This window comes from Pelobates fuscus, chromosome 4 (assembly GCF_036172605.1).
Source record: "Pelobates fuscus isolate aPelFus1 chromosome 4, aPelFus1.pri, whole genome shotgun sequence".
NCBI lineage: Eukaryota > Metazoa > Chordata > Amphibia > Anura > Pelobatidae > Pelobates > Pelobates fuscus.
In genome coordinates, this window is record NC_086320.1 from 146,578,472 (window position 1) to 146,605,570 (window position 27,099).

General features: G+C 43.2%; 1 protein-coding gene across 1 annotated transcript in view; it reads left to right on the forward strand.

Annotated features, from left to right (window-relative positions):
- LOC134608652 (glyoxylate/hydroxypyruvate reductase B-like) overlaps positions 1-21,749 on the forward strand; it is a 59,468-nt gene extending 37,719 nt beyond the window's left edge. Inside the window, exons 2-6 of the mRNA XM_063451662.1 lie at positions 1,609-2,006; positions 15,452-15,623; positions 15,782-15,957; positions 17,533-17,629; positions 21,480-21,749. Coding sequence (XP_063307732.1) covers positions 1,622-2,006; positions 15,452-15,623; positions 15,782-15,957; positions 17,533-17,629; positions 21,480-21,636 — 987 coding nt within the window. The 5' untranslated portion in view covers positions 1,609-1,621 and the 3' untranslated portion in view covers positions 21,637-21,749. The remainder of the gene's footprint in view (positions 1-1,608; positions 2,007-15,451; positions 15,624-15,781; positions 15,958-17,532; positions 17,630-21,479) is intronic.
- The last annotated feature ends 5,350 nt before the right edge of the window (positions 21,750-27,099 follow it).

The following is a 27,099-nucleotide window of genomic DNA, read 5'->3' on the forward strand; positions in this document are numbered from 1 at the left end:
AAATGTCTGCATCCAGACGCCTGTGACCCCAAGATCGGCCCTGCCTCTATGCTTCTGTGACGAAGTGCCCTCCGCCACTTGTGCCTGGAGGGGACTACTGGCTAGCCTCCTGCCTTCCGACTATGGCCCCTGTGCTGATAGCTGTATTTTACCCTGCAGAAAGGTTTATTTGTGTATTTCTGTCGGGGCTTTCGGTACTTTCAGTATGTGAGTAGTGCTACCCCAGATAGCTATGCCATGGAGCCTATTCGTGTAACGAAAGACTATGGAAAAGACTTTGGCTCCATGGCGATTGAACTGTATGTATGTGATCTGAGCGCCATTCGGTAATAATGTGCGCTTAGATCTAAGCTATCTGGGGATACGTTGCATGTATATGTTTTATGTAGTAATTGTAACATTGTGTAATTTTATGTCTTTTTGTAACCATGTGGTTAATGGAGTCTTGCCTCTGTCCTGGGAGATAATTTGATTACTTCCCAATTATCTCCAGGTTAGAGAGGAGGGATTGTGATGTCACTGTGGGAGTGTTTTGTTTGTATTGTCTGTGATTGGCTAATATACAATATGTGTCCCATTGTTCCATCAGGTCCCCTAGGGGAGTGTCCACCTGGGCAGGTAGCCCTCAATAAACCAGACCTACTTGCACCTTTCTTGAAGCCTTGGCTCATGCTTGGGGGAAGGGATACCTACACTCTGGGGATTGCTATAATCACTTACTCCCCAGAGTAAGCTCTTGTAAGAGCTTGATTTGTTCCTGCTTCGCTCTCTGGATTTAGGAGAGGTTCACCCACTGGGAGCTGGATCCTGGTCGTGGATCCAGGGTGGGTGAAAGACGGCGAGACCCCAGCGCAGCTGCATCGCTGGAAGTGGTGTCCGCAATGCTGATGGTGTCGGTTGGAGTGCTCGGAGTCCTCGGCAAGCGCTAGGAGCATCGATTGGCGGAGGTACTCGGTCGGAGTGCCAGCGTTCCGTCACAGCTTCTCCCCCTTGATTTCAGTGGCAGATACTAGATTACGTTGGCTATGCCTAGAGGCGTAAAATTAATTGTGGATTTCTGCCTATTATCCTAAGTTTGAACAGATAATACCATAGCATATATATTGTACTATGTCAGATGATAGCTAATCAGGAGAATTGCATAGCATGTACATTTTAATTATTTTGATTTATTTTTACCTATTTATTATTGGCCTACTTACATTAGCTCACTAATACAGAAATGCCTGGAGAGAGCATCCATATACTAGGTGTATAAAAAAGATTGTTTCTCGGCAACCCCCGGTTAGGCCAAATAACGTTTATCAAAATCCCTAAAAATACCTCACTGTTAACGGTTATATCAGTACTTTGCGTACCATAATTTGTTCATGTATCTTGTTTTATCATTATAACTCTGTACGTGTCTTACATGATGTTTTTTCTCTCACGACAGTGGGATAAGCAAAATTAAAGAATTTAAAAAACAAACAGTGATATTTACAGAGCAATGAATAACCTAGCAGACTAGCAAGATTTTCTTTTCTGATAAATTGGGTTTTTGATTTTGCTGCTGTGGATACTAATGCTGGTCCCATAATATAATTTTTTCAATTTCTTTCCATTTAGTTTTCATCCTGAGATGGAATACAATGGAAGCCTGCCTGGTGTACTTATACAGGAGATCGGAGTACATTGTGGTGTTTTGGAAGAACATGTTGATTATTTACAAAAGCAATTTACTCTAATTACAATGAAGGAATTTCTAGAGAAGAAGCAGGAGTTGGCAGAAAAAATTTCATGCATCTATGTTTGGGGCTGCATGCCGAAAGTTGATTATCACCTTCTCCATAGCCTTCCTAACCTTAAAATAGTTGCAAATGGAGGAGTAGGCATTGACCACTTAGACCTGAAGTTGATTTCCAGCTTTGGAGTAAAAGTGACCAACACACCTAATGCTGTCTCTAATGCCACTGCTGACATGGCAATGATGATGCTTCTTGCATCCGCCAGGAATTTTCTTCAAGGTAGAGTGTTAAATTGTAATATATTAGTGTGTGTATGATTGAGATATATAGATTTAGAGATATATACACACATGGTATTTTTTACACCACATTTAAAAATGTGTCACAACTTAACCCCTTAAGGACCAAACTTCTGGAATAAAAGGGAATCATGACATGTCACACATGTCATGTGTCCTTAAGGGGTTAAAGGGACACTATAGTCACCTGAACAACTTTAGCTTAATGAGGTTGTTCAAGTGAGAACTATAGCTCCCTGCAGCATTTCTCATGTAAACACTGTATTTTCAAAGCTAGGGACACCTCCAGTTGCAGTCACTCAGAATGCCACCCAAGGGACTTCCGAGTTGATTGAGGCATAAAACGCCTCAATCCACTCATATCTACTGTCAGCAGAGCTCAGGGCAGCTCTGGCAGCACTGTGCACGAGCATCCTGTCTGCGTGGGAGTGGCTTGAGCGGACAAGCTGAAGACCGGAGACCGAGGAGGAGGGGAAGATTCACACTGTAAGTAAACTTATTTAGTGAGTGTGGGTGGGTGACTGAGGGTGAGTGAGTGACTGAGGGTGAGTGGGTGACTGAGTGTGGGTGGGTGACTGGATGAATCTGAATGATGGGGATGGATATGGATGATGGGGATGGATTTGGATGATGGGGATGGATATGGATGATGGGGATGGATATGGATGATGGGGATGGATTTGGATGATGGGGATGGATATGGATGATGGGAATGCATGGATATGGATGATGGGGATGGATGCATATGGATGATGGGGATGGATATGGATGATGGGGATGGATGGATGATGGAGGTGGATGTAGGTGATGGGAATGGATAGATATGGATAATAGGGATGGATATGGATGATGGGGATGGATATGGATAATGGGGAAGGATGGATGATGGGGATGGATATGGATGATGGGAATGGATGGATGGGGATGGATGGATAAACACTTTTTCATGTTTTTCAAAGCACCATCTCCTTAAAAAGGTATAGCGTGTTAAACACTTGTAATCTATGCAGTCTCCATCCATACAAAGGTACGTAACACCACATATTTTATGTTTTCTTTTTTAAAGATAGATAGGGATGTCTTCTGATGCCCTGTTGTTACACAACACTAATTATGAAAAAAATATATATTCCAAATGGGGAGAGGGGATTACTGAAGCCCAAAGAGGCCATGAAAATTTAATATTTTTACTCACTTGTTATCTTGAGATAACAATTCAGTAAATATCACTTTTGCAGTTGTAATTTTTTGTAATTTTTTTTAATTATATGCGCTGTGCATCGGGCACTAGGACCATGCAGAGAGTGCTTCAGCTGTGCTCTCTGCATGGGCCTGTATGTTGAGGGATGGCCTGGAGGCTGTCATTCAGCCTGATGTACTTCATGGAAGGCAAACATATTCCTTTAGTTAGAGGGCACCCTTTATGGTTGTCTCTAGTGGTGCCAGTTAGTACCTCACAGTTGTAGCCTGCTTAAAGCATTACTGTTATCGGCTGCATCTGTTTTTCCCCTCTCCCAACTCCTCTACTTTTGATTACCCCCCTTAGCTAACCGCAAATGCCTCTAGGTCAGCCATTTTACTTTTTTCTCTGCTTTATTTCATCTCCAGATCCATGTGTTGGCACAGCCATCTTTCTGTTCCTGGGTGACATGTCCTGAGGGTTTTCCTTTGCCCACACTAGCTTGCGCTGTGAAATTTGCGTGCATGCCCACTTGATTACTTGGGCATCTGCTTTTGTCCGAATTTCGAAGTAGAATTTTATCTATTCGTTCATTCCTCAGACAGACGAATGAACAAATAGAAATAACAATGAACAAATGAAGACCGAATTGCAATTAGTTTTTTTGTTCATTCTTTAGTTTATTACTAGGAGGTAGCCACCGCGTCTCCCTTCTTGTAATATTTAAAAATAGAAGCGGTGGCGAGTTCTGCTCCCACAACTTAGTGGTGGGTGGGGGCTCTAATAATGGTGGTGACCTATTGTCCACCTCCAGCCTCCACCCATTAGTGTGAGGTGGGGGCTGTAAATGAAAATGGGGGAAACTATTGTCGTCGTCCCCCCCCAGCCTCAATCCTATAGCGGCGGGTGGGGGCTAATTGTAAAAATGACCTTTCCCCGTGACTAGGCTTCCTTAGTCCCTAGCCACCCCCGTAAGGATTCTTAGTCACCCCCAATAAAATAAATATAATACCTAACCCCATCACCCTAATAGTGAGGGGCACAATAAACTAAATACCTAAAAAATGTATAATTACCATTAGATGTCTTTTTTGTACCATCTTCTTTTTTCACTGGGGGGGTGAAAATGGGCTAGGAGAACCCTAGTCACAGGGGGAGTTTTTTCTTTACAAATAGCCCCCAACTGCCACAAAAGGATTGGGGCTGGGCAGTACAATAGGCCCCACATTATCACTTTAGGCTCACACCTGCCGCTAATTGGAGGAAGTTGGGGAGGAACAATAGGTTATTATTATTATTATTATATAGTATTAGTAAGGTTGGCTGGAAGACCAGTTTTGGTATTTCAGTTTCCTAGTAGATAGATCCCTAATACTTGTGGGATTGCCATTTTATGTCAATCCCACAGAGTACCAGTATAGTTATCTACTAAACGGCTGCAAGATGCAGCCGCGGCCTAGATCGGAATTTTACAACATGACAGGAGGCTTCATATTTGCATAACTTTCTTTACTAATTCCATAGCAGCAAAGAAAAAAAAACCAAGAGAAATAAAGAACCAATCAGAAGCAGTCAGAGGGTATATAATGGAACACATATGCAAAGCACTTCCTCTTTCTTTGTTGCTCCATCACAAGATAAGTATCTCCTGCTTGTTTAGCTCTAACTGTGCTTTTAGTATTTTCTTCTATATGAAAAGGAGGTTTTCCCCTCCTTCGTTCTTTTATTCTTATTTTCCTTGTTTCTTCATTGTGCCTTTTCTGTTAAAATATTTTCTAATTTTTCCCCTTGGGGTGTTGGGTTCGTCCCCACCAGCTCCCCCCGCCCTCCTGTCCCTTGTAACCTGGGACCTCTTTAACCTTCTATTAGACCTGAGGTTTTTGAGTTGGGGGTATTTTGTGGGAGCTCAGGACTTCTCATCGTCCTGAGGGCATAGTGTTTTGCGTTGGTTTCGCACATTTTTTCTGTCCATTCGCGCCGTTGAACACCAGTTCACGACGCAAAGTGGTTTCACGAGACTCTATACGCATCCGCATTCGGCGGTTCGCGTACCGATTGCTCGCACGTTCGACTCCCGAACCGGCTCTCCTATTTACGCTCGCGTCTAGCGTGGTTTATTCTAACTCCCCAACTCTTTTCTACGAATGGTTTATCATTCGTGGCCCGAAGGTTCGGGACTTTTTCCCATGGTTTTCGCGTCTCATCTTGCTGCTGCCATTTTGGGGGCATGTTTTCACAGACAACGCTCCTGTGTCGCCATTCTGGGATACCCTGTGTGTTCCTGTGATACCCTGCTTTAAACATTGCTTTTTTTACTCTGTCTCTTGAGCTTCCTTTGGGACTAGGTTTAAGGTTGGTGCTCTGCACTGTGGGGTTGGTTATCCAGTTGGGTCTGATCCCTTATTCCGGTTGGGGTGAGCCCCCTTTTACGTGCTGCTGAGCTGAACCTGTTGATGCAGGTTCTGTTTTCCTGGGTGAGCCCCAGTGATATTATACATTACTCCGCTCTCTGTACAGGCCTGTGGCCTACTGCTAATGGTACAGCTTCCCTCACCTGTCTATTTACCTCCCCTCCTGGCCCCTAAGCCTCTACTACCCTTTATACCAAGGTGTCCCACTCTACTATATAAAGTCGCCATGGAAGACTCCCAAGCACTAGCAGACATTCAGGCTATGATTGCCGTGGCAGTAGCTGCCTCCATAGAAAAGGCATTCTCTAAAGCTTTCCTAGCGAAACACGAACCTGCTCAGTCACTATGGCGTAGATTCTGAGGACTCTGATTCCTCCAGAGATCGCTCTCACCCACAGAAGCGCAACTGAAAAGGCGAATGCTCCAGGGCTAAAAAAGCTAAGGGAAAGGCACCCGTAAAACAGGGTAAGAAAACCGCCTCCTGTAGTTTCCTTGGACAAGGAACATGACCTCCCTCACAAATTTACCATCGTGGATAAATGGCAAGCTGAGAATTCCGATTTGGATGAGGTAACGTGGGGCTCTACACCTCAGTCGACTTTGCTTTTGTCACTGAATCGCTCCTGGGTGAGCCCCAGAGTAAAAGCGCCCTGGCTGAAGGGGAATCCTTTTCCCAGCTAGACTCCGAAATTTTTCTGGATACCATCGGCCAACAAATGTTTGACCCTCGGTACATACGCCACCCTCGCTCCGGGGACTGGTCCCCCTGGAACATTTGGCAAAATGTATGCATTTTTGTTTGCGAAAAGCTCTCGACAAAGATGTGCGTAAACCCATGAGATTAAAATTTGACCAGATAATGCTGGAATTTATGGCTATGGGAGGCCATGGCCCTCACAGAGGAGTTGAACGAGCATTCAAGGAAGCGCAGGATAAACTATTGGATTCCATTGGGCCGCGGGCCAGAGCCATGTACTTAGCAGACGATGCTTATGCCAGAGCGGAGGAGTTCGATTTGGACATGGTGGGCACAACGGTGCTTTTGTTTTATTGGGAACACCAATGTGGCCCTCTCTTCGGAGAGGCACAGAGCAGCACTTTACCGAATCAATACTAAACTGGTCGATTTGGGGGCCAAGGAACTCGGTCCTCAGGCACAGGGTAGACTTTTTGGAGAGGCCTACATCAAGGAACTTAACAAACACGTGAACATATTCACATCCTTGAATAAAGCTCAACGCTCCATGTGGAAGGTCTTCAGGGGAAATGCTTCCAGGCGTGTTTTTCACAGGGCTGGTTGGCAACGGGGCCGTGCCACCAGCCACTTCTGGACATCAGGCCCCCGGTACACGCAACTGCAACCCTTCTATCCGCAAACAGGGTTCCAATATTCCAGGGGCTCGGATCATGGAAGACGTACCAGAGGACATAGAAACATAGAATGTGACGGCAGATAAGAACCATTCGGCCCTTCTTGTCTGCTCAATTTTCTAAATACTTTCATTAGTCCCTGGCCTTATCTTATAGTTAGGATAGCCTTATGCCTATCCCACACATGCTTAAACTCCTTTACTGTGTTAACCTCTACCCCTTCAGCTGGAAGGCTATTCCATGCATCCACTACGCTCTCAGTAAAGTAATACTTCCTGATATTATTTTTAAACCTTTGCCCCTCTAATTTAAGACTATGTCCTCTTGTTGTGGTAGTTTTTCTTCTTTTAAATATGGTCTCCTCCCTTACTGTGTTGATTCCCTTTATGTATTTTTTTTTAAATTCTTTATTTTGGTGTGCAACAAAAGATTAACATACAGGCTTGCATTGCCACGACTGCTTCTACAAGCTCGGTGTAGATAAATAATTTCATACAGTGTCATGACATGAGAAAACATTTGCATTTTTTTATGTGTTAAAGAGATATGCTTCAGTATATGTTGTATTCTAATTTGCTTTACAGGTATACGCATGCTTAATAAGACTATATGCTTCAAATGATAAAAGAAAGATCGAGTCGGGTATAAAGCTTAAACTAGACAAGCTCTGCTGCCAAGGTGGCTGTAAAGTGGTTGTTTGTATAACGCAAAACTTGTGAGGATCAGGCAAAATAGATAACACCTTGCTAGAAATAGAACTGCTTAAGCATTAATTAGTATTCACTGCTCAGACAGGCTGTACATCGCTAGTTATGTGAACAGACTAGTGCATTTGAACTCTAGAATAACATCCAAGCTAGGGCTAGTGATATCGCTTTAAAACCATGTAGTGGGCTTGCATACAGAAATACAAAGTTAGTACACTGGCCCTGATTACATGAGTTAAAATAGGAAAAGAAAAAATAAAATAAAATAAAAAAAATCAATAAACTGAAAAATGAAGGAGACTAATGCAAACCATGTTCAGCTGCAGTAAAGAGTCCTCGGCAGACAAAAATTAGACATGACAGCAGCGCAGTCAAAAGAAACAGGTGTCCCAGTGAAACTTAAAGTAGTTGTTGGACACAGGTAGCCATTTTATATTAGGCACTCAACCAACTCCAGATTTTAAGGCCCGCAGCCTGGTAGCAGGAATCCGCATCCGCAGCCGGGGATGAGTCTTGTACCTGGTGGTGCTTGTTTGCTGTGGCCTCTCCGGTCCTGGCTGTGGTAAGGAGCTGTTTTTTGCGAGGTGTGTACCTGGTGGCTGAGTGTCTCTGCCCTTCAGGTCTGTTTTGGCTGTGCGGTTGGCGGATGATGTCGGCAGGGGATTTGTCTGGCGGTGGCGCCCTAGTGATTGTGGTCTGTTGAGGCCCTTCTTTGTGATGGGCGTTCTGCAAGAGCCTCTCTCCCGTTTCCGTGACGCCTGTGTCCGGCTTTCGCGTGGCTGGTTCGTGCTGGATATACCCGGTCTTGGCTTTGTCCTCCGGGTCTCCGTTTGCGCTGCATTCGGGTGACCCGTCTGTGTGTCAAGGGCCCATTTCCGTTGAGGCAGGTACCCGCACAGGATGTGGGCTCCTAGCCTCGATGCAGTCCCAGAAGCGCTTGCAGATTGCGTTGAATCTAGTATTGAAGGCCGCTGCCCAGTCCTCATCACTCTGCTGTTGCAGACAAATATCCCTGTCGACGGCCATCTTGGCCAGGTCAGGCCTCGTGGTGCCGTCATGGCGGCATGGTTCGGATCTGTGTCCCAGAGGGGTGAGTGCTTGCCTTATGCTGGAGGACCGGGATGACCCCCACCGGTCCAGGGGGGGAGTAACAGGGATCTTTCCGCAGCAAGGCCCTCAGACTCGGCGAGGGGAGAGCGGCCGTCTCTCCTGCTCCCACCCGTTGAGTAGGCCTCCGACGTTCATCAGGCATAAATTTCTCGTTTCGCCGCTGGAGGGGTATCATTATGTTCCTCTCGGTATTCCCCGTCGATTGCTGGCTCTATCGGCCCGCTTAGGTCACGTTTGAGTCGGGGACAATTTTTGATCAGCTGATTAATGCAGGAGCCCCTGAGGTTGTCGACCATTCGGCTCTGCGGTCAGTCCCCGCCCCTCCCTTTATGTATTTAAATGTTTCTATCATATCCCCCTGTCTCATCTTTCCTCCAAACTATACATGTTAAGATCCTTTAACCTTTCCTTGTAAGTTTTATCCTGCAATCCATGAACCAGTTTAGTAGTCCTTCTCTGAATTCTCTCTAAAGTATCAATATCCTTCTGAAGATACGGTCTCCAGTACTGCGTACAATACTCCAAGTGAGGTCTCACCAGTGTTCTGTACAATGGCATGGGCACTTCCCTCTTTCTACTGCTAATACCTCTCCCAATACAACCAAGCATTCTGCTAGCATTTCCTGCTGCTCTATTACATTGTCTGCCTACCTTTAAGTCATCAGAAATAATCACCCCTAAATCCCTTTCCTCAGATGTTGAGGTTAGGAATCTATCAAATATTCTGTACTCTGCCCTTGGGTTTTTATGTCCATGATGCATTATCTTGCACTTATCCACAATATATGTCAGTTGCCACAACTCTGACCATTTTTCTAGTTTACCTAAATCATTTGCCATTTGGCTTATCCCTCCTGGAACATCAACCCTGTTACATATCTTAGTATCATCAGCAAAAAGACATACCTTACCATCAAGACCTTCTTCAATATCACTAATAAAAATATTAAAGAGCATGGGTCCAAGTACAGATCCCGACGTGCCCGAGCAAGGTTCACCTCCGGTAAGTCCTTTTCTTTCTACCCCTCTTCCTTCTATTCAGATTGCAGGCCATGTTTCTGTGTTTTTCCAGAACAGACCTTTCCACAGATGCTTGGATTCAACAGACAGTTTGCGAATACCGAATAGAATTCGTCGAGGCTCCTGTTTAATCGCATCCGCCCCGTCCACTGCAATACGCAGACGCTCGACTCATCACTGGAGCTTCGGGAGCTTTGCTTGAAAGGAGCCATTCAACCGGCCTGGATACCGGAGGTTTCTTCAGCAACATATTCCTGGTCAGGAAGAAATCTGGGGAATTCAGTCCGGTCATCAACTTGCGGGAATTGAACGCTCGGGTAGTGTACAGACACTTCAAGATGGAAGGCATTCACCTCCTCCGGGACCTTCTTCAAGATGGAGATTGGTTCACTCGTCTGGACCTCAAGGACGCATACCTCACCATCCATGTCCACGTCCAGAGCTGTCCTTTCCTACGTTTCCTTTGGCACGGAGGAGCCTGGCAATTCCCATGCCTCCCATTCGGCCTCAGCCCCGCCCCCGTAGTGCTTTACAAAGATGCTGAAACCGATTGTCGCTCATCTTCATCAAGGAATTCATTGTATCATCTATTTGGACGACATCCTCCTCTTCGCCGGGGACAAGGAACTATATTGAGATCATACCACCTACACCGTCCAATTACTGGAATCGCTGGTTTTCGTGATCAACAGACCCAAGTCCTCACGGAATCCGGCTCAGACGGTTCAATTCCTGGGATTTGAGATTGACTCCAGAACTTGTACCCTATGTCTTCCCGCTTCGAAGATTGTGGCCATCTGCAGGGAGATCTGCAAGGTACTACGACAGCCGTCCATTCCTCTACTCCTCCTCCCACGATTAGTGGGCCTCCTTTCCTCATCCATACAGGCAATATTCCCAGGAGCCCTGCACTATCAGGCCATGCAACGACTCAAGGCTCATGGCCTCCGCAGGAAACTTAGATCAACCAGTTCCAGTTTCGGACGAAGACCGCTCCAAACTCCGATGGTGGCTGAAGCAGGCCTGGAAAGGCCGGGCTATATTAGGCACTCACCCGGACTTTGTGTTATAATCAGACGCCAGACGCTGGGGCTGGTGAGCCACCGACGGAGTGGAGTCCACAGGAGGCATCTGCATGGACAAGAATTTGTGTTGGAATCAGACGCCAGACGCTGGGGCTGGTGAGCCACCGAAGGCGTGGAGTCCACAGGAGGCATCTGCATGGACACGAATGTTACATTCACATCAACTGCCTGGATTTCCCGGCTGGATCATCCGCAGTCTAACGAAAGACAGGTTGAATTGTTGCATCCATCTTCGGATGGACAATGTCTCTTCGGTGCACTTTATCAATCACCTTGGGGGAACCCGCTCTCATTCACTGGCGGACTTAACAAAGGAGACCTTCAAATACTGCCTCCCTCGCAATATCACCCTGATAGAGGAACACCTCCCAGGAGAATCCAATCTCACTGCCAATCGCTTTTCACAACATTGGAAGGACGGCAGCGACCTTTGCATCACTGGAGTTCCGGAAAGGACCACTCCATCTTGACTTGTTTGCCTATCGCAGCAACCGTCAGCTACCAGATTTTTCCAGTTGGCTCCCGGACCCGGAGTGCGCAGCGGGGGACAATTTTCTTCAGACATGGCCGAGCTCTGAGGCCTACATCTTCCCGCCCTTCGCGCTAATAACAAGGGTCCTCCACCAGGTTCGCCTTCAACGAGTGGCGATACTTCTCCTTGCACCGCTGTGGCAGAGCCAGCCATGGTTTCCGGACCTTCTGGAACTGTCCCACAAGGATCCCCTACTTCTGCCGAACGAACAGACACTTCTCAGGGATCCACATCCTATGCTTGTGGACGGCCGGCTCCTTCTAGTGGCTTGGAGTGTTTCCGGGGTTCCTGGCTCCACTCGAGACCTATCGCAAACGTCTAAGGATCTGCTATGGGACTCGTGGGCGCCTGGGACAAGAAAACGTTATCAGTTGGGGTGTGGGATGGGGCCTCGATCCCTTTACTGCCCTTATTTCTGTGATTCTAAACTTCTTATCTCTTTTTTCCTCCGGGAAGTCTTACTGGTCTATTAACGTAGTCCGCTCGGCCATCTCAGCAGCCCATGTCCCATCACAAGGGACAACGGTGGGCCAGGACCCTTTGGTTTGTCGATTACTCTGCGGGATTCGCCCTCCGGGCCCGAAATATACCCATCTATGAGACGTCGGCGTGGTCTTCCAGTTTTTATGTGAATGGACGACAAATGATAAACTCTCGCTGCGTCAACTCACGGCAAAGTTTACTTCCCTTCTTTGCTTAGTCTCCTTTCGGAGGGTTTCGGATGTGCGTGCTTTCGATGTGAACGCTTTCTCCTTTTCTCCTGACGGAGTTACCTTTCAGGTTTCCCATCTGACGCAGTCTCTGTCTTCTATCCCTTTTTCCCTACTGAATCACGTAAGTTACTCACGTCAGTTACTCATTTCCTATGTTCGCCCTCATGGCCCAGTCTCGGTCACTACCCTAGCCATGTGGGTTCGCTGGCTCCTATCATTAGCCGGGTTCGACCCGGGTTTTGGGACACACTCTGTGCGCGGGGCCGGGCCTCTTCTACCTTCTCGGCGGGTGCTTCTTTGGCCGACATTCTTCACGCTGCAGATTGGACACGAGAGTACACTTTTCGTACTTTCTACATTCGACCATCGCCTAACGCAGCTTTTTCTCTTCTCTCTCAGCGTTACAATTGCAAATATGAAGCCTCCTGTGATGTTGTAAAATTGAAAATTATGCTAGCTTTAGTGTACCTATAATCTTAATTTTAATAATGACAGGAGGCGAATATTTCCCACCCTACTTCTCAGTTTTCCCACCCTTTCATTCTGTGTTTTCCATTTTGTTTTTTCTTTGTATTCTTACTCTCTTACTCTAGTTGTCCCTCATACTCTGGGATGGGGTTAATCGGTCTCCAGTGTTTGGCTAAATTACTGTATAGTGGGATTCTGATTTACTGTCGTATTTAGTTAGTTACATTAGGTGGGTTTTTTCTTCTGGTTTATCGTTTGATTGTACTTTTACTTACCTAGATCAGCCAGGTTACATGCTTCAGAGGTTTTCTACTGTTGGTCTAACAACCTATCACACTTTATCTCTTTTCAGTTTAACCCCTTAAGGACACATGACATGTCTGACATGTCATGATTCCCTTTTATTCTAGAAGCTTGGTCCTTAAGGGGTTAAACAGTTTCTGGAACTCAAGCTCAGAAAAAGCCTTTTTGGTTTCAAGCCTGATGTTGGACTGTTCGACTGCGTTTCCCATTTCCTATAGACTTGTGAAGTCGCAGTTGTCAAGAGGAAGTGCTTTGCATATGTGTTCCATTATATACCCTCTGACTGCTTCTGATTGGTTCTTTTTTTTCTTGTTTTCTTCTTTGCTGCTATGGAGTTAGTAAAGAAAGTTATGCAAATATTTGCCTCCTGTCATACCTCCACTGGCCACTAGTCATATAGCTACTAGAGGTGCTTCCTGGAGGCAGCACTTCCATTCAGTTTCTCCACTCTCTGCATGCAGACACTAAACTTTCCTCATATAGATGCATTTATTCAATGCATCTCTATGATCAGATTCTGATTTTCCAGGGCTGTGTTTGGATTGTGCTGGCTCTGCCCCTGACCTGCCTCATTGACAGCCTCAGTCAATCCAATGCATCATATGGGAAAACATTGAGATTGGCTTAGATAATTACTTCTGATGATGTCAACCAAGCAGGCAAATCAGGGGCAGAGCCAGCAGCAGGAAACTTGAATACTAGTAAGATTTTACTATATTTAGGGGGCAAGTGGGTGGTTTTTAACACTATAGGGTCATGATGTCCCCCCTCCCTGCTTGTTACCTGGCCAGGGAGGGGGGATATGGCATTCCCTGGTGGTCCAGTGGCATGCACTGAGCAGTGGGGGGCCAGCAGCAAGCGCTTACTTAACTTTCCAGCAGCTCCTTCAGCTCCCTGCGTAAATCTCACGGTCCGCGTGCCACGCAGAGCGTTGCCATGGCAACGCTCTGCGGCCGTGGGACTCGCGAGAGTTAGACAGGGAGATGAAGGGAGCTGCTGGAAAGGTAAGTAAGCGCTTGCTGCGGGCTCTCCAGGACCGCCGGGTTTGAAATGAGCCCGGCAGTCCTGGGAGGTATTATCGGCAATATCGGTATCTCTATTGGCCGATACCGATATTGCTGAAAATACCGAATATCGACCGATAATCAGTCGATCCCTACTAAATAGAATAGTACAAAACAAGCCGAGGTAAGGGATACAGAAATCAGAATAAACAATAGGAAATAGCTGAAGGTCAAGGACAATCAGAAAGGAGAATAGTCAAGGAAATGCCATGGTCAAAATGCCAGAAATACAAGAGAATTAAACACACTCTCAGATAAACCAAACAAATGGAAACCACGACAGGGCATCAAACAAATGAACTAGAGAGTCTAAATAGCCGTAAGAGGGCTCTAATTGGTTAATTAGACCTGCTGGCCTTTGGATGTGGCTGGCGTTGGCGGAACGCAAGCACAATCCTTGGCCATGAAATGTGGAGAGAGGAGGGACACCTGGCAAGGGTTAAGTATTTTATTAGTGTGTTTGCGCTAAACGAGTGTGCACACACGATCGTACCGTCCAGGCATGGGCATGCAGGGTGACTTAAACATAAGAACAATTCAGGAACCTATGTAAAGTGTCCTTCTGCTCCCAGTGACGATGACTAACTTTCCAAATCACCATGAAACTTGTACATGGGTGGCATCATTGTTCCCGTGGGACATCACAACATACAAATATGTGTGTTTTATTGCAGTAAAAACTAACAATATTATGGCATTCACAGTTAAATCATGGTTGAACAGACATCTAGTCAAATTCTAGGTTTTGTTTACATTTCTTTTTTAATAGAACGTGCACAATGCTTCTGTCATTATAGGGTTAAACAAAGCCGGAATTGGAGAGCCAAAGTCTGGTCTCACATGGATTAGATTATTTTATCTGGCAGGGAGAGGGCATACAATCATATTGTGACAGCCTGTCTGAAGGGGAGATATATACCTTAGATAAAAAGTAAAATTATTTCCAATTTTGTTCCAAATTGTTTAGTATTCATTTTCATCTTCAGCAACATTTGGATTTTATACTGCACCTAGGTAAATGTATGTATCATAACTGACCCTAATGGTTAAAAAATATATATTGAGAAATCAGGCTTAGGACTTTTATAACACAATCTGCACCTAACAGCATCCATGGCCCAAAATACAGTTCTAAACACTTAAAAGGACACTACTGCTACAGCTTTATGTATTGGCCCTGGTGTCTATAGATGGAGAAAATGTAACTAAAACAACCTTTTAGCTCCACAGAGAGGATGGCTAGGAACCTAAACAGCTAGTCCTACACTGTAGTGTTAGGAATACATGTTGGTGATCCTGGCCCTATAGTGTTCCTTTACGATCATGTCACCTGGCCATATGATGCAGAATGTTCATTACATTTTGGTGTACAATTGTTAGAGGAATGTTTGGGAAAATTAATTGAACATGATTACTTTTAAATTGCTTGAAGTACATTAATCATGTTACATATGTCCTTAGGTTACCAGGTAGCAGTATCTCCAGAAACAAAGTGTTTTCCATTTAACTGGTATGCAGAAGAAGTTACAGGGGCTACGCTTGGCATTGTTGGAATGGGGAGGATTGGATATAAGATTGCACAAAGAGCCAGAGGTTCTGAAATGAAGATTCTGTATTACAACAGGAGTCGAAGGTAAAAACAAAAAGTTGGCTTTTGGGGATTTTATAAAGAAGCTAATTAGCACAATAAGTTTACAGGTAAAAAAAATTATAATTACATGGCAAAGCCATTTATCACGCATTGTGTGTCTCACCTTTTGAAACTTTTAACTAAAGTATATTTTTTGACAGGATAAAAGACGAGAAGTCAGTGGATGCCTCATACTGTGAAAACCTGTCTGATTTGCTGCAGCAATCTGACTTTATAGTACTGGTTGTGCCTTTAACAAAAGAAACTAAAAAAATGATTGGAAAAAAGGAACTTCAACAGATGAAACCATCAGCCACTCTTGTAAACATCTGCAGAGGTTTGTAGTTGTTAAATAAGTTACACATAAGGGACACTATAGTCAATAGAACAACTACAGCTTAATGTAGTTGTTCTGTTCAATATAATCGTTACCTTCAGGCATGTTCATGTAAACACTGCCTTTTCAGAGAAAAGGTAGTGTTTACATTGCTCCTTTGGGACACCTCCAATGGCCACTACTCCGATGGCCACTGGAGGTGATTTTTGAGGCAGTGATGCACAATGAGCAGCACTGTTGTCCAGGGCGCTGAATTTTCCTCATAGAGATGCATTGATTTAATGTATCTCTATGAGGAGGCACTGATTGGCCAAGCCGGCATTTGGCTCCGCCCCATCTGTCTATTTCAGCCAATTCAATGCTTTCCCTATGTGAAAGATTTGGCTAGAAATCTTAAATTCTGATGATGTCACCAAGGAGGCGGGTCGGGGGGCATGGATAGTGCTGACAGACCCGCGCAGAGCTTGGAATAAGGTCAGTTTTAACCCCTTCTAAGACAGCTAAGGCAGGGTAAGCCGTCTAAATGGTGGTTTTAACACTATAGGGTCCGGAGTACATGTTTGTGTTCCTGCCCTATACTGTTCCTTTAACAATACTTGTTAGATCACAATCCAACTGTTCCAATGCATTTTAACACAACTTTCACCATCAACAGTGAAATGCTCAAAATAAAAATATAATCCTGCTGCTTTCTGAATATATAAAATAGACTATTAATATACAATAGTCTCCAAACAAGGAGCACTGGCTTGTTCCTTTTGTAACAGTGTTCCAGTAGGGTGGAAATTACAGATGCTCTTAGGGTTGTGTTCTCCCTGAAAAAATAGGGTTTATACACCCAATGATGAAACAGATTGTTTTGATACCTTCTCTATTTATCAAAATATATCAAAAGTAAAAGTGTTGAAGACATCAGGATACATCTATCCTGGACACCTAAAGGACAACTCTCAACAGATTTTTAAAAACATTTCTTGTTAAAATAATCATTACAGCTATTTGCAAGTGAATGATAATTTGAAGAAGTATTTGCCTGCTGACAGCATTAGCAGGCAGTGGCATATAATTAAAAACCCTTGGCATTGTAAGGGTTAATTATGTGGCGGCTGGCCAGTCACCACACGGAAAATGTAAAAAGATTTTTAAAAAATGAGTAAATAAAAATCTTGTGTGGGTCAATAATATTGCTACAACTGAGGTATTTTATCTCCATGTACCCTTATCTGCCATCCGGCTGGTGGTGCAATGTCTACTAAACATTAAAACTAGCAACTGGGTAATGCCAATGCTACCTAGTCTCTTGAAAAGGCTTCATCCCTGAGAAATAACATACCCACACCAGGTGGATAATAAAAATTTTAAGGATTTGGGGAATGCTTTTAAGGGGACCTATTGTCCCCTCCCCCCACCAATGCTTGAAGATGGTGGCCCTAATGAGTATAATATGGGTAGGGGTGGGTGGGGCGAGTGTCCCAAGCTCCCACCCATACCAGTGGCTAGGGATCCTAATATTTCTTACCAAATTGAAGTTACATAGAGAAAAACCTAATATGGCTTTTTATTATCTGTGTACAGGGGGGGTTGTTGACCATGATGCCCTGGTTGAAGCCTTGAAGCATGGAGTGATCAAAGCTGCAGCGTTAGATGTTACTGACCCAGAACCACTGCCCAGGTAATCCCCAAACTCACTGACTATTGAGTGATGGTTCTTCAGACAAATGTTGCTTTAACCTTTTGATAGTGTTCTCAAACAATCACAACATTAATATTCATGTTACATAAAAAACAAGATAACTGATCTAAATAAAATGGTTTTCATAAATTAAAGTAAAACGTTTAAAAACTTACTCACAACCTGAACATTCCCTGTACACATATTGCCACTATACATAATGTTAAACCACGTCTGTCTATGGGACCCTAAGCTAATCAACGTATCTAATTTGTTTCATCATGTTATGTATATGAAATATCTGCTTCAGATGTTTTCCATTGTAAATATGAGTAAAGGTACACTGTGCTTTGATTTGAAATTATCAACGTTTGTCTGTCTGTTTTTCACCTCTTACAATATGTATGGAACACTTAAATAAAATTTTAAATTTTTTACTGAAAAAATAATAATTGATAGAATTATTTATGCTGATACTGTACTTAATACTGTACTAAATAGAGCACTCCCATAACAAACTCAGCTCATTAAAGTTGTTGTGAGAACAGGACTGACTGAGTGCCATCTTACATTCAGGAAATAAATCATTTTCCAATTATTTAACTGTGTAGCTGGCTCACCAGTGCCTAAGATCACAGCAGCTACAGTATAAGGGAAGATGGCCATGCAGTCAGTGATTGGCTGAGAGCATTAGCTGATGCTGCCCATTGAGGCATTTACTTTGTACTATTATTCTCGGTGGGCAGCCAGTGATAGGCCAATAGTGCCAGCTGAAAACAGGCTAAAATGAAAGTCTGGGAGCAGGAAATAGACCAGAATGGACACATGTAATGGAACTCAGAGTCAAGAGCCCAATTCCAAAACAATACAGGCTGCAGCAATATATATTAACTAACCATACATACAGATATAATGCAGCTACATTTGTTTGCAAATGACATGCTCCCCTTGACTCAACCTCTAATATTGCACAAAATGTTGGATAAGTGGAGCGCTGAATTGTTGAATAAAAAGGAAGGGTATACAAATAGGGAACCTAACAACCTATTAGAAAAATATATAGCGTACAATGAAAACAGGTTATACCCTTAACCTGCACAAGTGACAAAACAGAATCAATTATAGATCCTATGTATTGAATGCAACAGACTAAATAATAAAGTCCAATTTTTTTGGTCTGTGCAAATTTCCTTTGTCCCATGTATTCTCTTCGGTGGTCACACTCCACAGTAGAGTTGAATATTTGTAAAAAGTATACAGAGAATTTTTTTTTTTTTTATAATTAGTAAATCTCTGTACTGATATAATGCTTAAGAAGTAGTCAAAATTAATTTAAAATAAAACTTGTTTTATTTAGCTCTTTGCTGGCTTGCAGTGATCAGTCCTCAGTCCTTCCAAACGCGTTTCTCCGTCACAGCGGCTTTTTCAATGGATTTTTTTCTATTGAAAAAGCCGCTGTGACGGAGAAACGCGTTTGGAAGGACTGAGGACTGATCACTGCAAGCCAGCATCTAGGGCACTCTTACCTATTGTATCCAGCAAGGCAACATCAAGCTGCTGATCCGGGACGCCGTGAGCAATACAAGGTCTGCACCTAACATGCACTTTGCAAATCAGCCTATAGACATATGCCAATGAAGTTTTTTTCTGTCATTATTTTATGAAAACTTTTTACTTGAACTTTTATATATCGATTTCAGCAAAGAGCTAAATAAAACAAGTTTTATTTTAAATTAATTTTGACTACTTCTTAAGCATTATATCAGTACAGAGATTTACTAATTATAAAAAAAAATAAAAAATTTCTCTGTATACTTTTTACATATATTCAACTCTACTGTGGAGTGTGACCACCGAAGAGAATACCTGGGACAAAGGAAATTTGCACAGACCAAAAAAATTGGACTTTATTATTTAGTCTGTTACATTCAATACATAGGATCTATAATTGATTCTGTTTTGTCACTTGTGCAGGTTAAGGGTATAACCTGTTTTCATTGTACGCTATCAACCTCTAATATGTCTACCGAATTTGCAAAGCACAATACTAGAATACAGAGAACATTCATACAACAATCTCAACATAACAAAAACACAAGCTCTGGGTATAAAGATTGACAATGCAACTTTGCTACACCTTCAATCCAACTTTAATTACAACTTGATTATCTGACATTCCTAGGGATAAGGTTAACGAAAAATGCAGAGAGGTTCTTCAAACATAACTAGATGGGTGGTGACAATGTCGGCCATAAAAATGATAATCCTAACTAAACTGCAATACATACTTAGAAACCTGCTAATTGACATATCTACAATGGTGTATTTGGATTTGTGCTGCCCCAGGCAAAACTCAGGCACCCTCCCTAATCTAAATTTGCCTCACCCCTGTCAAGGTCACACCTCTTCCTGTTTAAGACACAGACTGACACCGCCACTTGGTGACAGGCACATACTCTGAGATACACATAAACACACATTCACTGATTTGACACACACAATAACTCAGAAACACACATGCACATTCACTGGCAGACTGTCCTGGGCCTGCTATACCACCTTTCAGCTACAGCAGTTCCTATCCTGTGGAGTATTTCTAGCCCTGTTCTACCTTGCTTGTCTGCAGCACTGGGGGCTGGATTTCGACTATGGCTGTGCTTCACCTGAGATTGATCAGTCATCAGCTGGGTATATAAGCACTGCCTCGGCCTGGGAACATTATCAAGTCTTTGATCCTGTTGTGTGTGTTTAGTGCCTGTGTTCGAGTCTCTTGAACTTAAACTTCAAATAGACCCCGGCTTCTGTCTTCGTTTATCCTGATCTCTGGCGTCCCTTGACTTCAGCTACACTTCGTTATCCTGATCTCTGGCTATCCCTTGACTATCCTGCTGTTTGTGTCCTTGTCGATACTGCATTGGAATCACCTTTCCTGCACAGCCCCCGTGCACAGATTTACAGTCCAGGTGGCTTCTTATTTGGTCACCTTGGACTGTGTCTATCTGCAAGGGTGAGCAAACTTATCTGCGCTACAGACTCACATCTTAGGTAAGAACGCTGACACAGATACACAGACTTACTGACATACACTAACAAACACACACCTATCACTAACAGACACACACACTTGCTAACAGACATGCACTGACAGACACACAAACATTCAGTGACACACACCCTGATACTGACAGACTCACACTTACAAACAGTGCCTCACACACTCACAAATTATATATTTTTTTGTATTAATTTAAATCCACCCCGCCTCCCTAACTTTGGGAGACCTGGAGTGTATTCTTTCCCTGGGGTCGAGTGGGGCTGCTGGGCTGACTGCTGCTGCCTCCTGGGCTCTCTCTCCTGTGTTGAAGGAAGGATGGGAGGCCTGTCAATGCAGGTGGCGAGGGAGCTGTAATCTTGCTGTTTAGCTTCACAATTAACTCAAAACAATCAGTGTGTGTCTGAATCAATATTTAAGAATGCAAACTAAGTATTTTTACAAAAAATTTAACTTTTAATTTTTTTGTTCCTTATTCATTTAGTCTTTGCAGAGAAATATTGTGGCTATGCATTTTTATACGTTTTATTGTATCCATTGTCTTGATAAATGCTAGTAGAACATAAACATTTTTACTGTCACTGGGCATAACTAAGTAAGAGAGTAAAACACCTTGCTAAAATCAGACCTCTCTATTATATCAGGCATTGCACACTGCTATTTCATCCTGCAAACCATCTCTCCCATGTTCTCTCCTCACATGCTACTCTTCTTGAAAGTGTGAATATAATTGACAATCACTCTTGAGTCCAGCTGCTGTAGTTAAACATGTGTGTATTATATTCTCAATAATTTCAGAGATCACCCACTGCTGAAGCTCCACAATGTAATCGTAACACCTCACATGGGAAGTTCTACTCGGGCCACCCAACGTCTCATGATGAAGGATATGGTTCAAAGCATGAATGATGCCATCGCCGGTCGTCCAGTTTTTAATGAAGTCATTGCAAATTGAGTATCCATCATCTGGGTTTCAACTTTCGATCCCTTACCGTCCTATTTTGTATCCAGTACAATTAAACATTGTATGGTAAAGGAAAATAAAATAAAGCTGACAAGTTAAATACACTTTTGTTTTGTCTGCCCGTCAGTCTTCCCTCCAAGCCCTTCTATTTTCACCCTATCTGTGCCAAACTCTGAGAGGTACATTTTCCTTCAGGCTTTTAAAATACCATCTAAGTATGGCAAACTTAGGCTTGCCATACAGGCTTGCCGTACTTAGATGGTATTTTAAAAGCCTAATTTAGAGATTGTTACATTTCTTTGTTTTTTCAGAAAACATTTCAGAAATTATAAGGTTCTAGAATAAGTTGCGTTATAGAATACAAATGGAATGGAGGTGGCACTATTTAGGGCTTCCAGTATGCTTGATACTATAAAACAATGAACAAAAAAAACAAAACACTTTGCTAGAAATATGTATAATGATGCAATCTCTGACAATCTCCTTCAATAAATCAATGTTAAATGGACACTCTATGCACCATAACCACTTCATCATATTGTAATGATTATGGTGCCAGTACCCTTCCATGTATCTTTTTATTTGCCAGATGTGTCAAACTAACAATAGGAATTAAAAGTGGAGCTCATAGCTCTGCTTTAAAAACTTGTCAGTCTAAGAGCTTCACTGGTAGGTGCACCATTGGGGGTGGGAGGTTAGCAGAGGAGCCAGAAGTCTGCAGCCCTGTGTTGGCCAATCCTCACCAGACCCAAGGGAAGCCACCCGCCAGCTGTAAAAAGATAATCTAAAAACAGAGTAGCCAGAGGTCTAATTAGAAACTACAGGGCCCCGGTGTAAAAATTTGCCTGCCGCCCCCCTCCCCCCCATATTCCTTACCCCTCTATGCTTTTCACTTACGCCCCTTCATGTGTCTTATTCACGCCCCCGTGTGGGTGAGTGACAGGACTGGGAAAGTTATTGTGAGCGTGGCAGTGTGTGTGGAGGGGTGACTGCGTGTGTCAGATACACAGGTACATATACTGACACTCGTACAGATAAACAGATACACATATTGTCAGGTTTCTGATCAGGTCACATAAGAGAGTTATAAACGGGGTTAACCTTATTTGTTATCTTTATTTGTAATCTTTGACATGATTTTCTTGTAGCAATAAGTGTAGCAGGACTTAAAGGGAAGTGGAAATAATATAGAGACATTAGAGTAAAAAAGGAGATTAAATAGAGGTTTGGGAAATATGCCCCAAAATAGGTTACTTAGCAAGAGCGCCTATAAAGGAAAGTATAGGACAAAAGGAGAAAGCAGAACCGATAAGCAAGATTATTGGTAAGTATATAGAGGAATAACAAAAATAGAGAGAGTTAGGCAATATGCCCGGTTATTAGGTAGCAGGAAAGTCTATAAATTAGATTATAGGTAACAGGTAGAACCATAACCAAAAAACTAGATTATAGGTAAATAAAGTAAAGGAAAATATAGGTTACAGGTAAACAAATATAACAAGACAGAACTAAACAGAATATAAAGGTTTCTCAAATACAGGTTATTCAGACGTTTAGGTCATCTGCCTCTTTGGTTTGGATGAAATACTGCAGATTTCAGTTAATTGTAACAGGGTCATTCATTATAGTTGCAAAATAACAGGAATGTTTGAATTATGCAGGTTGGTTGCGTAGCTAAGGTGGTATAAATTAGATTGTTGGTATTATTCAGATTGGTACCATAGATTTAGGTAGGTGTAAAGTAAGTTTGAAACATAATGCAAGAAAGTATTGAAGTCCGGTGTGGAATTAAGCAGGTAGGTATTGAAGGTCAGGTTTGTCCCTAAACTTATTGGTAGAAAGAAGATTGGAAATTAAAGGGAAACTCCAGTGCCAGGAAAACAATCCGTTTTCCTGGCACTGCAGGTCCCCTCTCTCTCCCACCACCCATCCCGGGAAGCTGAAGGGGTGAAAACCCCTTCAGGTCAATTACCTGAGACCCCGCCGATGTCCCTCGGCGTTGGTTTCTTCTCTTAGGGAGGCCACTAGTCGTGGAAAACTTGAATTTGTAGAAATAAAACAGAAAAAATGAAACATAACTTATGTTGTCAGGATAGGATCCTAACACATATAGACACACATGCAGATACACAGACACACACACATGCAGATACACAGAAACATGCAGATACATAATGGCACACACAGACACACGTGCAGAAAACAGAAACCCATACAGACACACAGATACATAGGGGTACACACTGACACACATGCTGATACGCATGCAAACAGAAACACATACAGACACACTTAATGACAAACACATACAGATACAGTGACACACATACAGATACATAGGGGCACACACTGACACACATGCAAACTGATACACATACAGACACACATGCAAAAAACAGATACACATACAGCCACACAAATACCCATACACACAGACACATACAGATACATAGGAGCGCACACTGACACACATGCTGATACACATGCAAACAGATTCACATACAGACACACGTGCAAAAAACAGATACACTTATAGACAAACAGATACACATACAGACACACAGATATACAAACATGCAGATACACAAATTTGCTGACGTACACATACACACACACAAACAGGCAAACTGTAAAAAAAAAAAAAAAAGGTGCAGGGGTCCACTGGCTGCCTCAGGGTGATGGGAATAAGAGCTCCCACACTGATTTCCTTATCTCCTTCTCCTGCGCTCTCCTCCTGCTCGGCTCTGTTGGTTGGGAGAAAGTGATGGCTTTTTATTACTTTATTACTTCTATTATTTTTACAGTGCTTTACACTCTAATTTTATGGTACGCACTATTGTGATTTTTTATTTCTCTTTTATATGTACACAGAGAAATATCCACATCACCTATATCCTAGAGAGGGGATCATACCACTTCACACATTACTTCTGGAGCCAATACATAGGCTCCATAAAATGTGAATGTACACCTATCTACGTACCTACCCGTGCTTATTAGCTCAACATTCTACATACTTTTATTTTGTCTCTTATATTTTTATGAGGATACCCATTGCTATAAGGAAAACAATATATACCACACATATCCAATATATCCATAGGTGGGGATCATTCCGCCCAGGCATGCAAGTCAGGTTTGTGTTTCAACTCCCTGTGTGAGTGTACAATTTTCAATTTTCATTACTAAAGAACTTTTTAACTTGGTACGCTATCAATCATTTTTTTTTCTTTTTTTGTCATTGCATACTTTTCCTGTTTTATTGTGGGAGAATGTTGTTGCTGATAATGAGAAATCCTAGATAAAATGAAGAGCTGCTTGCTCAAAATCTGTACATGTGGTACCTTGAGGTTCATGTTTCACAAAGGTTTCTTCTCCTTAAAGGGAAACTCCAGTGCCAGGAAAACAATCCGTTTTCCTGGCACTGGAGGGTCCCTCTCCCTCCCACCCCCCAATCCCAAGTTGCTGAAGGGGTGAAAACCCCTTCAGTCACTTACCATGGGCAGCGACAGGTCCCACGTCGCTGCTTCCTCCTCCCCCGCCGCTCCTCCTTCTGGTTACGTCGGCCGGTGGGCGAGACTGATCTCGCCCGCCGGCCGAGGAGACCTAATGCGCATGCGCGGCAATGCCGCGCATGCGCATTAGCGCACCCCATAGGAAAGCATTGAAAATGAATTTCAATGCTTTCCTATGGGGAATAGAGCGACGCTGGAGGTCCTCACACAGCGTGAGGACGTCCAGCGACGCTCTAGCACAGAAAACCTGTGCTATGAAGCAGGAAGTGTCCTCTAGTGGCTGTCTAATAGACAGCCACTAGGGGAGGACTTAACCCTGCAAGGTAAATATTGCAGTTTTAAAAAAACTGCAATAATTACACTTGCAGGGTTAAGGGTAGTGGGAGTTGGCACCCAGACCACTCCAATGAGCTGAAGTGGTCTGGGTGCCTGGAGTGTCCCTTTAAAGGACCACTAAAGTGCCAGGAAAACATACTCGTTTTCCTGGCTCTATAAGGTCCTTGGGACCCCCTCACCCTCTGGGTCCCCCTCTCGTCGGGCTCTATGGTGAGGAAGGGGTTAAATTCCTACCTTTTTCCAGCGCTGGGCTCCCTCGGCGCTGGGGAATCTCCTCCTTCTTCTGCCGTCATCGGCTGAATGCGCATGCGCGGCAAGAGCCGCATGCGCATTCAGCCAGTCTCATAGGAAAGCATCTAAATGCTTTCCTATGAACGCTGGCGTCTTCTCACTGTGAAAGTCACAGTGAGAAGAGCGGAAGCACCTCTAGCGGCTGTCAATGAGACAGCCACTAGAGGCTGGATTAACAAATTTGTAAACATAGCAGTTTCTCTGAAACTGCTATGTTTACAGCAGGCAGAGTTAATCCTAGATGGACCTGGCACCCAGACCACTTCATTAAGCTGAAGTTGTCTGGGTGCCTATAGTGGTCCTTTAAGTAAGGTTTTAATGCAAGTAAAAGAAAGTAGATTAAAATACCCTGTACCTTTTGTATCTAGAACTGCAAAATTTTTAGTCCATAGCTCATTATTCCAGGTCATCATGTGAAATATATGGGGACCTCATGCGCACAAGCCTTACTACCCAGCCTATAAATGCTCCAAAAAACAGGCATGACACACATTTTTTTTTTTTGTAAAAGGATCAAAACTATGGTGCCTCATGAACCATGGAGTCTACATATCCCTTAATTAAACTAGATAAAAAGAAAAAATGTTCATGCACACACAGGATGCATCCAAAGTTGCAGTCTTTTATTGGAGTGGAATGGCAACGTCTGCTCTCATAATACAGAAAATCAGGATGCACACTCCAACAGATATACATATTTTATTCAAAATAACTCAATACAAAAATTACAATGCAAACAACACAAATAGAAAAAGCAAATAATGGCTAGCCACATATGTCAAAGTAATTACCAAAATTTCACAAGCCTAGCAGGGCAGAAAATGAGTCACAACAAAACCCTCCAACGTTTCGGCACCTCCCTGGCTGCTTTTCTCAAGGGTGTCTATGACTGTTATTTTGAATAAAGTATTTTGTAGTAACTATTGGAGTGTGAATAATAATTTCTGTATTATATTATTATTGTGGGCACTTGAAGGGGTGCCTAGTGAGGTTTGCACCTGATTGTTAAGTACAATTGATAACAGTTTTAAACTCATACAGTGCTGATCAGGACATTTCCCTGTGTCCCACATCTAACCACATTGCGAACGATTTCTTCAGATTCGGGACGTTGAGAATTTCCCACTGTGACGAGTGCCCTATTTGCCCTTCTCCTTTAGAGATCTCACAGTGCCATTTTGCTACGGAATGCGTGCCGGCGTGGAACTAGAATGTTTTTAGTTCATGCCACTACCCAGACTTGCACAAGCAGGGCAGATGAATGATGATCTCAGGAGAGTCTTACATTGTAGATCTGTGTTCTATCTTATTT